The 13,863-nt window shown below is 39.4% G+C and overlaps 1 protein-coding gene across 5 annotated transcripts in view; it reads right to left on the bottom strand.

The window, feature by feature from the left end:
- Positions 1-4,655: 4,655 nt before the first annotated feature.
- megf11 (multiple EGF-like-domains 11) overlaps positions 4,656-13,863 on the bottom strand; it is a 67,963-nt gene continuing 58,755 nt past the window's right edge. For 2 of the 5 annotated variants that reach the window (XM_032523962.1, XM_032523965.1), the window contains 10 exons: positions 11,710-11,838; positions 11,191-11,319; positions 10,450-10,578; positions 10,117-10,245; positions 9,779-10,015; positions 9,483-9,646; positions 9,311-9,374; positions 7,382-7,426; positions 6,450-6,656; positions 4,656-6,195 (listed from right to left, as the gene is read on the bottom strand). In XM_032523962.1, the coding sequence (XP_032379853.1) occupies positions 6,020-6,195; positions 6,450-6,656; positions 7,382-7,426; positions 9,311-9,374; positions 9,483-9,646; positions 9,779-10,015; positions 10,117-10,245; positions 10,450-10,578; positions 11,191-11,319; positions 11,710-11,838 (1,409 nt within the window). In that variant the 3' untranslated portion in view covers positions 4,656-6,019. The remainder of the gene's footprint in view (positions 6,196-6,449; positions 6,657-7,381; positions 7,427-9,310; positions 9,375-9,482; positions 9,647-9,778; positions 10,016-10,116; positions 10,246-10,449; positions 10,579-11,190; positions 11,320-11,709; positions 11,839-13,863) is intronic. The other 3 variants (XM_032523963.1, XM_032523966.1, XM_032523964.1) reach the window with 3 other exon arrangements.

The raw sequence follows: 13,863 nt of genomic DNA, 5'->3' as shown, positions 1-13,863 counted from the left end.
GACATTTAACATGCATGCATCTATAAATGATATTGCTAAATTCCTCCAAACTTACGACAAGCTTTGAAGATTTTTTTTTCCAATGTAAAACACCACATAATACCAATAATAAAAAGACATTTCAGATGAACGTCTGCATCAGCTTTGAAATAATGTGGAAACAATCAGTGTTTTTAGTCCACCTCCATGTATTGACCTTTCTAATTAGTTTGATTTAGACAAGTACTGTACATATAGCAACTGCTCCAGACTTACTTTGTTAAAGGGCTTATTTGTGAGGAGTTATGTGTGTCAAAGTACATTTTGATTTGAATTTGGGAGCAGTTACTGTATAGACACGGAAGAGGTGAAAAAAAAACCCCTGACTGGGATGAATACTGATTATGCATTAAGAGTGGCTAAGTAAAGATCCAGCTCTGGTGTGATGGATCCTCACAGTTCCTGTAGCAGGACGTGACCACAATGAAGATCTGCAGCTGAGCTCTGCTATGGACTCATCCACAGGAGACTGCAGTCAAATGGTATGTTTGTATAAAAAAGTTATTAAACTGAGCACTGACTAAATTCCTGTTGGCAGTAAATAATTGGGTAAATGCAAACTTTAACAGTTATGTATCAGTCATTTTTAAAATCTTTTATGTTCCTTTTCCTCACCCAACATATATTAACCACACTGGCTCTAAAAAGTCAATGTCAGACGGAAGTGACGGGTTATCCAGCAGCAGTGTGGTCAGCATCCAGGTGCAGCCTCTTGAGAATAAACCAAAGGTGCAACTCTGTCAGAGCATTTAGAAGGATAGCCTCTTCCCAGTGGCAGCTTCTGTAAAAAACAGCTTTGGCTGAAAGATATAGCTGACAGGCTGACTGCAGCAGAAAGGATTATGTCCCTGCATTAGCTAAGGGACAGTCTATGCAGTACTTCTTTTCCTCTGCAATATTTTACAAGTTAATATTCAGCGTGGATCCAGTCCTACTTTGAATTGATACACTGTCCAGGTTGTTTAATTCAATGTGTTGCACCCATACTGTATGTACAAAACTAAGTGTCTTTGGTCTGGAAAGAAATACTTGTTTTGCTAATGTTAGGTGCTGTGCTACAATTTGACATTATCTGTTAGTTTGGTAGCTAGGCAAGGGATTTGTACTTAACAACCTAAAAGTTCTAATTGCCATGTAAACCATTTTCTTCTGTAAAGTTTTGTTGTTTTTGTGATGTGTTTTTTCTTCTTCTCTCATTTTGTTCTCTCTGATTGTACAGCACTTTGGTCAACTGTTATTTTAAAAAGTCCTTTATAAATACATTTGGATTGGATTTGGACTGGAAGTTTCCTTTAAATACATAGTTGTTTGTGCTATGTTCAACACAATTGTCTTGTCTTTTTACACAAGACAGCATTCCAGTATAATTAGCTTGTGTTCGGTGAGTAAATAATGAGTTAATTGAAAATATGCAAACTTTGTGTAACTTCACTATTCCACACATAAACTGAAATCAGAATATGAACAGAATGTGTTTTGTCTACTGTCAGAATTAATGTTATATCTAAAATGTAATTGTGTAAAAAAGAAACAAAATCCTTTCTCTGACAAAGTTGATGCTGCTAAATTTGAAATGATCGAGTATTGTATTGTACATATCTTATGACCCAGTAACAATATAGTAATCTTCTTGAGCAGAGGAGGCTAAGATCCAGATCGGTCCAGAATGGCTGAACAATGACGCAATAATTCAAAAATCTTTTTCTTTTTTTTCTTTCATAGTGACTCAGTTGAAAGGTAGCAGCAGCCCCTAAGCAGCAGCAGTACCTGCTTTGAACATGAGTAGTTGTTTAAGTTCCTTTTTAGTAGGAAGTCCTGCTGAGAGACATTTGATTTTCACACAATTTGAGCTTTTCACCTTGAAGTATATGCCCTGCTCTCAATTTGACAACTTAAAAAGTGAAATAAAATCTGTTCTGTTAAAGCTCCCATATTATGCTCATTTTCAGGTCCATAATTGTATTTTGAGGTTGTACAGGAATAGCTTTGCATGGTTTCATCTTCAAAAAACACCATGTTTGCATTGTATTGCACATTGCTGCAGATCCTGTTTTCACCCTGTGTGTTGCATCTCTATTTTAGCTACAGAGTGAGACATCTTACTTACTATCTTTGTTGGGAGTCACACATGCACAGTAGCTAGGTAATGATGACACTAGTTAGCTACTGCTTTTTCAACTTTGGTCAGTACAAGGCAGGATCAGCAGGGAGACTTCTTCTAAACAAGGGCGCACTTGTGGCGTTCCTGCAGAACAGGGACATGTAAGTAGTTCTTTTGTAGATTGTGGTGAACTAGTGTGTGTTGTAGCAGTGTTTGGCCATTGAGAACAAGCTAGCATGCTTTGGTTAGCCACCTCAACTCTGCTAGTGACGTAGAAAGCCGTGGAGATTTTGAACAGTGTTGGCAGAGACTGAAGGCAGAGGACAGTCAGAAACCTGTATCTCACTTAAAACAGCATGGATAGTTTTTTTTTTCAAGTTTGTATGTGTGTAGAAGCACTAGAGATACAAAATAACAGCCAAATTCCCAGAAAACATGATTTTTTTTCATAATATTATGAAACTCTCTGCCACCTCTGAGCTGTGAAAAATCACATTTGTTGAGAGTTTTCAACAAGCTGCAAAATTGAAATCTCTCTGGCGTGCTTCCCCTGCTGCCGAGTGACCTTGTCTTTTCACGATTCTCTTTCTTTTTATCTCTCCCTGGAGGACTGGGTTGTATTTGGTCCATTAACTTCTTGACTTATACTGGCCGCATTTCCTTTCTGTGAGGCATCACTCAGGGCTTGTTGGCTGTCAGCTGGGCAGCTTGTCCAATCATCTGTGGCGCTCGGGAACCCTACTCCTTACTAGGAACAACCAGAACTCCTTCACTGTAGTAAGCTTGCTTACTGTAGCTTCTACCAGTTCGCGTAATACGGCAGTCATCCCATTTCAGTAAAAACAACTTTCTTAATAATTATCCACAATTTCCACTCTGTCTTTTTTACACAACAGGCAGTTCAGGCTTAACACTACACATTGTTTTTATTGCATAAGATCCATGTTTCCATTGTTATAGTGTTAGTGCTGTGGCTGAGGTCACTAAATACCTGAGCCAGTAGTTCCGTTAGGGCTTGGAAAAGCCTGCAATCCTGTAACAAATGGCGATAAATTGCTTTGTTACAGTGTTGTGTGTGACACAAGTCTAGTCATATGATGTGATACTATGCATAAAATACCGGTCACATTAAATGGTTAATACAATATGATTTTGTTTCTATTATGTCTTGTCTATGTGGTTGATTGTTTTATATTTGCATATTTAACAAAGTCAGTTTTACTCATGAATTAACAATTTAAAGAAAACTGTTGGAAAATCAAATGAAGTGTTGTCAATTGCACACGTGACAGGAGATTATACCTCCAAGAAACCAAAATCTAGTCTTTGCAGACATCCAGTGGTTTCACTTCTCACCTTGCTGCAATGATGGTCTTGCCCAATTTCAGATAGAGGTGTCAACTCGTTATTATAATTGCAACATTGGTGGCGTTGGCTGTGCAGCGGTGGACGAAGAATTCAGACACTTTAAGTGAACATAGCAATACAGCGTTGCAAGTCGAAGTCCTGCAATCAAAATGTTACTGAAGTAAAAGTAGATAAGCTAAATGTAGACTATTTAAAGTATAAAAAGTAAAAGTTCTCTAAAAAGTAAAAGTTATCATTATGTGATATATCTTATATTTTTATAATTGGATCGACACATTAACACGTAAGCAGCTTTTAAATGATGTAGTCAAGGTGGAGAGCATTGTAACTACTTTATACACTGCTGGGTAGTTGTATATAAAGCTATGCATCATATTTAAATTCCTTAGCTTATATTTTTTTATGTAAAATTTTATAGAGAAACAAAATGACATCATAAAAAACATCTTCACAGACTTTAAAACAATAAAATGCTGTTTAAATCAAAAGTTGCACAGAACTGTGAAGCCTACAATGTAAGAATCTTGTAGTTGTCAGTCCTCTGAAAATGCTTATTTGATATGAGAGCACTTTGTCAAAATGTATTTTTTCATGAATCTGAAAGATGTTTAACAAGTATAATGTGTGGCCATGACAACATTTTGACACCCCAGTAACAGACATTATAATAATATTTCCTTTTTTGTTAGAGTGGAATCCGTCTCATCAACATTTAAAGTCATGACATTTCATTATTCAGAGCAACAGATGAAGAGGGACATATCCAGTCTAACACTTGACATGAGTAGTAAATTAATCTTCTATCTATCCAGGGTATTAACCTGACTGAAACTGGTTTCTGACGGCAGAATAGGCTTTTAATTTGAAACTTATGTACCAAAACAACAAGAAGCATTGGTGTGACAGCAACTGGAAAAAACCTTTTCTCTGAGGAAAAACAGTCACATAAAATATAATTCACTGTCACCACACCGGTCAAAGATGTCATAATGTCAAGCACTAATGAAATGCTGTCTGGGCATCGATTGTCAACATGTTATTGCTTCTAAAGGGTTTGACATGGAATTCACATAGTGAATGAAGAAATTCAGTTCAATTAATAAATAAGTTAATTTGCCTGATACAAACATAAATATTTTTGAATGAACTTCTTTTTTTTATTTTATTTTTACATACAGTGCGTTTCCCTTTGTAAATACTGCACAGGGTAACCGTGGGTCTTGAATTGGTCAGATGAAACCTTATTTTCAATTTCACAGTCCGACAGAGAGAAAGAACATTTTAAGTAACTTCAAAAACACACACAAAATGACACTGATCATCTCACAAGAAGATAAATTGTTTGTTATCTACATAAGTGGGCATCCATTATTTGATCATGCTCATCTTTTTTTTTTAATTCTAGTGTCACATTGATAAAAAATTACCATCACTAATACAAATTAATAAATAAAGCAATTAGCTTGAAAAATAAAAAACATAAAAGGTCAAAGCAATCCCTTCTTAACACCCAATATTTAAAAAGAAATTTAAACTAAGACATTTGCAAGAAAAATTCCACACAGGAAACAACACAATATCTGATCACTTCATCAGTGTGGGGGAAAATCTAAAATTGAGACTTAATGTATTTATTTATCTCTTAGTAATGATATAATGCTTTAACACTGGTTACCTGAATGCATCACCAGATACACAGCGCCTCATTTGCACTGCAACTTAAAAGAGGCTCTGAGTTACACACAGGGATCACCTTAATATTAGCTGTGTGATTATTACTAGAAAACTAGTGAATAAAGGACCATTACAAATGTTTACTATTTATCCATGCTTCATCAGACTTGGCCTCAGCCAGGTTTTTGTGTTTAACATTTAGAACTTCTCTACAGATTCACTGAACTTTTCTTCACCTCAGAGCAGAAGATCATAATCTCCTTATGTCAGCTGTACTGTGATCTGCAGCAGCTGCACACAGTGACAATTCATGAACTCTGATGTATGTTTGTTGTATATCGTCACATTTTGAAATGGTCAAGGTTTCTATACTTACCTTCCTTTAGAGAAAATCACTTCTGTTTAGGGGGCATTGTAAACTCTTGGCTGCCCTTGAATAGTAAACCTATTTCACAGGCTGAAAATGAGTGTGAGGATTGCTCTCTCCCTGTAAATAATCTGTCCACCCAATCCATGTATGCTGCCCTTAGCGCTGTTTGGAACTATTATGTTCCACTTCAGGAGGTCCATAAGGAGGCCGGGCAGCAGTTTGAGTGATAATTTCTATAAGAAAATAAAATGGGTGAATGGTCGCTGGTGTGTGTGACACTCTTTCCTCTCCTCCATCCGTCAGGGCCATAGAAAGAGTGTTAGAAGAGCTGTGGCTGTCCCTCTATCTCAACATCTCAGTATCTAATTGAACAAACTCAGAGATAGAGGGAGAACCGTTGCTTGAAAGTTGGCTGAATGTTGCCTGGATACCTGCACCCTGTCAGAGGCGGACGGAGGGTGTGCCCTCTAGAGCAGGGAGCTGGGGCTTTCGGGGGGTGGCGAGGGTGTGTGTGTTGGGCTGTGACGCATGGGGAGAATGTCATAGTGGCTAGGGATGTGGCTGCTGCAGGGGAGGTCATAGGGACTTTGGGAGAAGCCGGTAGCCATTCCATTGGGTCCCTGCAGGACACTCACCGTTGGCTCTGGGATAAATTAGGAAAGAAGGAAGGAAAAAAGTAGAAGAGATATGTAATAAACACTGAGGCTGAAGAGTGGCAGGCACTAGCTGAGGAAAGAAATGAGATAGGAAAGGTGAATGCAATGGAGAGGTAGCTCACATTTCCTCTTATAAAAAATTACAAAGTCTATACAAGCTCACAACAGGGGACATGACCAGAGAGGCAATAAGCTGCAGGACCCTGCTGAGCTCCACACACCAGAGCAACAACGCACTCACCAACATCATAGACATTCCTGCTCGCACTGCCCAGGAGGGTGGCGGTGCCTCCAAAGGGCACTTCACGGTGGGAGGGGGACTTCATCTCCACATAGCTGCTCTCTGTGTGCTTGCAGGTAAGTCCTGGTGGGTCTCTAATGGTGGCGTATGGATTCTCACTATTCAACGAGCAGGAGCTGTTGCTGCACATGGAGCTCTTGATGTAATCTGCAGTATCCGCGAGACAAGGACATATTCAGCATCAACAAGAAATGAAGTGATTGTCACTGACTTATTGCAGCTAGACTCTGCTATTACCACTACTATTTATATAGACAAGAGTGCGGCTCTGAAAACTTGTACTTCTTTTGTCTCAGACAGGTGACTAACGGTGTTTTATAGTAATCAGAGTACAAAGGGAAGAGAGTAGAAAGCTCATCTCATCCATAACAGTCTCATCAGGCTGATAAGAGGCCTCATTAGAGAGTTCAGCAAAGCTCCTTTAGACCACTCTCCACACCCCTGGGTCCCTCACATTCACCACAAACTGCACAGTGTGGGAGACAAAATGACGTATTGGGCACTGAGCCATAGAGAGCAATTACCATTGGAACAAAACCTCAGCCTACCATGATCTTGTCCAAAGAGCAGAGAGTTTTCACATCAATCATGGAGAATATAAGGAAATGGGATTTGGAGTCAGAAAGTCTCAGAGGGGAATTGAAACCAAATGGGGAAATTTATACATGGGATGTTAAGCATAAAATGATTTTTTAATATTGGTGCTGGTGAAGCTGAACAGGATTCCACATGCAGTATGTCTGTCTGGCCCCCCAACACACACACACACACACACACACACACACACACACACAACACACACACACACACACACACACACACACACACACACACACACACACACATACACACACCATTAATTGATGGTTTACCTTTTTTGAAGCCTCTCTGTGTCTGTGTCTCCCCCTGTTGAACATCTGTAACAACGTCAAAAAGATGAAAGTCACCATCCCACGTCAATGTGGGACATTGTGTTGACAGGAAATATCTCATTTTAAAAAGTACAGTGTGGGAGGTCTTTATTTAGAAGAGTATGACAAATGTGAGAGGTTACAGAAGGTTTCTATCACATTCCCCCAAGGCTGACAGGCTTATATAATCAACGGTGGTCATAATGGGATATTTTCCAAACAACAGCACACCATGGAGAGAGCACAAGCCTGTTTAAGGATACATCGGGATTAACATCCAAGACATTTTTGTGAATGGATGTTAAAGGGTCATTTTGATTGATCTGCTGTGGGCTTTAACACAAAATGTGCAAAACGAGATATCTGACTTTTAAATCCAGCATGACAAAGAATGAATCGTAGATATTTAGATTGGTGCATGTTGCTAAGCAGTAATGCACCTATAATCATCACCCAAGCATAGTTTTCATACCGTCAAAACAGTTTTTACAATCTATTTTAGTTTGCACCACCAGAAACCAAGAGATTACAAACTATTGTGTATATACTTAATAATCTCAGTAGCACTTTAATATAACATTTTCTATTTAGCATTTATAAACACTGTATAAACATTTAATAAATGGTTTCTAACACACTAATGTGGTTGTATTCAGATTTGGACATCTTCAAGCGTATATTAAAGGTTTAGTAGGTAACTTTCATCAAAATAGCATTGTCATCTTTTGCTGAAACTGTCACTATATCATGACAGTAGCGCATTAGACAGATCATCTGTGAAAAAATGTTTTTGTCTGCCTCTCCCTAGTGCTCCTAATGGCATTTGCAAGTTTCCACCACACCAAAATATTAACAACCAATCAAAGCCGAGGAGTCTCCTAGTAGTGTCATTGGCTGCTTGCGAACTTTGGACAAAGTTAAGCCAAAACCACCGGCCAAAACAAACATTCTCATTTTACAGCTGAACAGTATACTAAAATAAGTTTCTGAAAACATTTGAGGTGAGAAATAGGCAATGTAGTAACATGATGTAAATTTATATTTGATCAGCACTGCATAGTTTGACAGTTTTACCGCAGTCCACGGGCAGTTATTGACACTGCATTAGAGAGCCTTTGACTCAGATTGGTTGTTTTCCTCATTACATAGCATTATGAGCACCAGAAGGAGGCAGAAGAACATGATTTTAGTTAGATTTTGAGCAAATATGACACAAAAATGTTGTTTTTTAATTGTAGCTTTAATGTACAGTATTTTTCCAAAAATGTAATTTGTCCTGTAAAGACATACTTTATATTATTACAACTGTAATTTACTATATTGTCATTCATTTTCTGTTTATACACCAGTCCTAACTTTTTGGTGCCCACAGGAGGAGTTGTTAACAAAAACATGAATAAACACTTATCTGTTTATAACTACATTGTAGTGTGTTATAAACCATTTATTAAAGCGTTATGATCCGTTCAAAAATGTTAAAAGATGGATATTTAAACCAGAGATTTACGCTATTGTTGAGTCATTTTTCTGTCTTAATTCTCTATAATCCACAGCCCAGGAGTTCAGTATCTGACCCAGGGTACGCCATCACAGAGAAATGTGCCATCGGGGGAAGTGAAAGAGGACTAATGAGCTAAGAAGTGACCCCTATTCACCTCCTCACCACAGCTTCCTCTGTCCCACCAGCATCTTTTAAAAATCAGAGCAAAGGTTATGTCTAACAAGGAACCTCATCTTCATTCACAGCAGGGTAGCTGCGTCCAGGCTAGTGCCTATATGAGGTTTGTACTAATGACACATGTGCCTTTGCCCTTGAGGTAACCATTCTATAAAGTCCACAAATTACGGCTGTATGTGGTGTTTCATAGTAAGTAAGACAGGTAAACTGACCGAGGTCATTGAGGTTGCAGTAGGCTCTCCATTCTGAGCCATTTCGGCTTTTCAGAGTGCTTGACTGAAAGAAAGATCACAGTTTGGTAATGTTATTATACTGTAGTATGTTGTTGTATTGTATTGTATGTTATGCTTGTTTTATATGAATACACATAAAGAGTGGCCATACTTTGAGGGTCAGAGTCCCATCCAGGTTGCTAGAGATGGTTGAGACAACATTACACTGGGCCACGGTGTGGTAACTGGGGTTGGAGAAGCACTGGCCGCTGCTGCTGCCCTGGGCCTGATTAACCTCAGCAGCGCTGGTCCTCATTGCTACAGTACTGCCACACTCTGTGGGTTTAAGTCACAGGTTGAGTGGTTTGAAAACTAATCCTTTTGACATAAAAATATTGAAAAATAGTGAAAGAAAGAATGTTACTGTTTCCTAGACCCCAAAGTAATGTCTTCAACATGTCATCTTACCTGACAGGGAATAGTCTGTGTTAGTGATGTGCATTGCCTGTGTGTAGGACACACTGGGCTGAATCTCATGGCCTTTGTCCCTCTGCTTCTGTCTGTACCACACAAACAGACTGAGCATGGCCATGATGATGAGGAGCAGAAAGATGATGCCCATGACCGCCCCTGCAGACTGGCGCTCCGAGCCTCGTGCTGGACTAATCTTAGTGTATGGGTTCAGCTCCTCCATTATGAGAGCTGCTACAAAGAAAACACAGAAAGAGGGTTGTTTAAACACTGTGTACATCTGTGTTTGAGTGATAATATAGTGAAGAGCCTCAATCATCTTGATCACCTCTCACCTTGATCACAACGGATGCCTTTATATCCGGGGCTGCAGTAGCACGTTCCAGTCACATAGTCACAGGTAGCATTGTTCAGGCACTCACACAGCTGCTGGCAACCATATCCAAATGTACCAGCAGGACACTCTGCATGGGAGAGAGGTGCATTACTACATCCATCAAAATTAAAGCACTTAGAGAGTGGGAGCCAAAGTGTTTATAGACACACACACACACACACACACACACACACACACACACACACACACACACACACACACACACACACACACACACACACACACACACAGTAATTTTGCTCAGTGCTAAAATGCGTTGGGCCTACTCAACTCTGCTCACAGCTCGTCCCAATGAAGCCTGTTCGGCAAGTACACTGGCCAGTGATGTGGTCACAGTCTGCGCCGTTTTGGCAGCGACAGACTTCAGAGCAGTCCCTGCTGTAGAACCCTGAAGGACAGCCTGGGACAGAGACGTATAAAATGTTGGGGTGGGAGACGGTGGCAGAAAACAAAGAGAGGAGAAGACAATGTAAAGAGTCAAGGTCATATTGCAGGGGAACATGGAAATCAATACTATTCAATGTCTCTGCAGCATACTCGATAGGACAATGTGAATAGAAGGAAATGGAACATATCCCGCTTCAGCGGAAAATCTGGTTATGCAGTTACTATAACAGAACATAGAGGTGGAAATGAACAGGGAACTGGAATGTATTGGGTGCGAAAAAAAGCAAAACAGTTTCCAAACAAAAGCTATTTCCATGCACAACAGCAGGAGCATGACACACCCTTGAGGTGATGGATAATGTAATTCAAATTAGTTGACTGATGTCGATGATGTGCACTATCCCTGGGCAAACGACTGGAATGTATAATTAGCAAATGAACAAAGTGACCATTAGTGTTATTTTGATGTTGCTCCCTCTAGAAAACAAACTGTAAATGAAAACCTAATAGCATCCAATTGTCCAGTTATCTCTAAAAAAATGTTCTCGCTTGTCATGGACTGCAGTTCTGTTTGACTGCCAATAGGTGACACTGTGTGTCTACTAACTAGATGGGAGAGACTCACGCTGTGTGCAGTAGAGTCCGGTCCAGCCGGGGCTGCACCTGCACTCCCCATCGTAGACACTGCACTGGGCTCCGTTGTGACAGTTACACGAGTTGAGACAATCCGGGCCCCAGTGCCCAGAGGGACAGGCTGCAGACGCCAGAGACACAGTCAAGCTCATGGTCACACACCCTCCCACACAAACTCTATGTCCTCGTAGTAGTTAATGTAATAAACACACACACACATACACACACACATCAATTTCCCATGGAACGACAACTCAAAGCTTTGGTAATGATCTTTGGCCTACAGCGCTGTAAATCAAAGAGCATAATGCATTACAACAATCATTTAAGCAAGCTATCAGTTTTACATCAGCGGGGGATCAGTGTAGTTATTGGAATATGTAGGGTCATGAGAATGATTAATGTGTATGAAGGTGTGTGAGGGAGAAATTAGGAGTGAAGACAGACAATTAAATGAGAAAATCAGAGAAAATAAGCTAATCAAACACAGGATGAAGGAGAGAAGCCATACTCTGAGAGCAATCCTCTCCTATCCAGCCAGGTAAGCACTGGCAGGAGCCATCGATTGGGTTGCAGGTGCCGTTGTTGGTACAGAGGCAGATCTCAGCGCAGGCCTTTCCATACCTGCCACTTGGACAGACTGCAAAACACAAAAAACACAGTACAATCACTTTACCAAACAACCATGATCTGCATATTATCACTTAGGTGCAAAGACTGGTAAAAACATTAACATAATGACATCAAACTTGGACACATTGTTGTGAACACAGTTACACAAACAAACTCATTCTGTGAAAGGTTGTGTTCAAACGTATACCTCTAATGGATGAAATTGTTCAATTTGAGTGGACAAGAAGTGAAGTGATCTGTTTAAACAAAAGGAGGAGTCAATCACTGCCTCCAGTGGCACGACTGCCCCATTTCCACTCACTGGAGTGGAATGAGTGATGTGCCACAGAATTAAAATAGACCTTGTACACATACCACTGTATGCATTTTTTATGAAATTAATATTTCAATGCTCTCCGGCACTCTTCAATAAAAGATCTAATTTCCAACGAAACCTCCATTGTGTTTTCTTGTTGGCCCGTGAGACAAATTGAACCACGGTGTATCTAACTATCAGGATCAGGGAGCTGCAGCACCAGCAGATACATCAAAGGTCTCATATAAAGAGAATAGCCCAGCGTTAGAAATGTCAGATAAGGTGGCTGGCTGTGAAAGAAGCATGTGGGGTGATTTTAATGATTACAACTGGCTTTCCCCTCTTCCTGAGAGCTCTTTCAAACTCCTTCAATCAGGTTGTCATTAGGCCATGAGGTTGGCTTCACCATACTGCTGCTTCTGGGGATTCGAGCCTCAACACACTGGGAGAGCTTCATTAGGCTGGGACTTTGTGTGCTGAACAGAGGACAAGTGAGGACGCCAACGAGGCTCAACAAGAGGAGAATGTGCATGTTTTTGGCCACCTTTGTCCCTTGAGGGCTAACGCCTGCTCACCAGTAATTGCAGTCCAGACAAATTAGGGCTCTCGCTCGTTCTTTTTTCTCTTCCTTCAGCTAACCTATTAAACTTTTAGTGGTAAGACATTGCTCAAAGCCATGACAGAGAATTCAAAAGTTCCTTGCCTTTCTGTAATTTATAAAAAAAATGTTAAATCATTAGGAGTAAAATCTACAGTACGTTTATATGAAGGTGTCTTTAATCAACTGCACTTTATAGCCAAAGACAAATATCTTTGGTAGCATGAACCATCAGACACAAGTCAATGTTGAAAAAACCTTTTAAAATTTTGCTACGGTATTGAATAGATGGACTGTGAGGAGACAAAAAACTACTGTGATACTCTGAATTTTAACTTTAATATTTTACATGTAAACCCAAATATCTGATGATTATTTGACATTTTACATGTCTCAGTCTCTTTTAGGGTTGAATGACTTTAAAAGAAATATCTAATTGTGATTTTTTTTCTGGTATTTCAATTGAGATATGATTCAAGATATTGGAGGGAATGATAATTAATCATTATTCTCATTTTCATTGGAAAATATATTGTCACAATATTACTTTTTAGCAAGAATCTGTATACCAACACATACGTTTAAATAATACGATTTTTAGACCGGGATACCTCTGCAGTACTATAATACTTTATTCAGAATGATATTTTGACACATATTTTGCCTTGAACGAATCTTGCGTCTCCTACAAACTGGATATTATACTAGTCCATATTACGATTTTGATAGAATTTTGATTCATTGTTCAGCCCTAATATTTTGTTTCAAATGTTTGTGGCTTAAATACATCTGACAAACAACAAGACTACTGACTACGTCATCATAAAACACTTGCATGTTAAGATATACTGTACGTGCTAAAATCCTTCACAATTTCCAACAGTGCAACATACCATTCTAACACATCTGAGGCTAAAATAAGGAACTGTACAGAAGAAATGTTTTCTGTCAACAAGATCTTCATGTGTGATTTAAACAACATCACTGAGACAATACACAAAGAAAAAGTTTGCCTGGTTGCCATGAAATTAAATTTAACAAGAAGTTTGTTCTGCCCGTGTTGTTTCTTTGACTCTGCTTATGAGTGAAAAGCAATTTACATGCAACTCTCTTTACTGATAATCTCGGCTCGGCAATAT

This window comes from Etheostoma spectabile, chromosome 8, assembly GCF_008692095.1.
Source record: "Etheostoma spectabile isolate EspeVRDwgs_2016 chromosome 8, UIUC_Espe_1.0, whole genome shotgun sequence".
Classification (NCBI taxonomy): Eukaryota; Metazoa; Chordata; class Actinopteri; order Perciformes; family Percidae; genus Etheostoma; species Etheostoma spectabile.
Note: the sequence above shows the minus strand (reverse complement) of the source record. Positions and strands in the feature narration are given on the sequence as shown.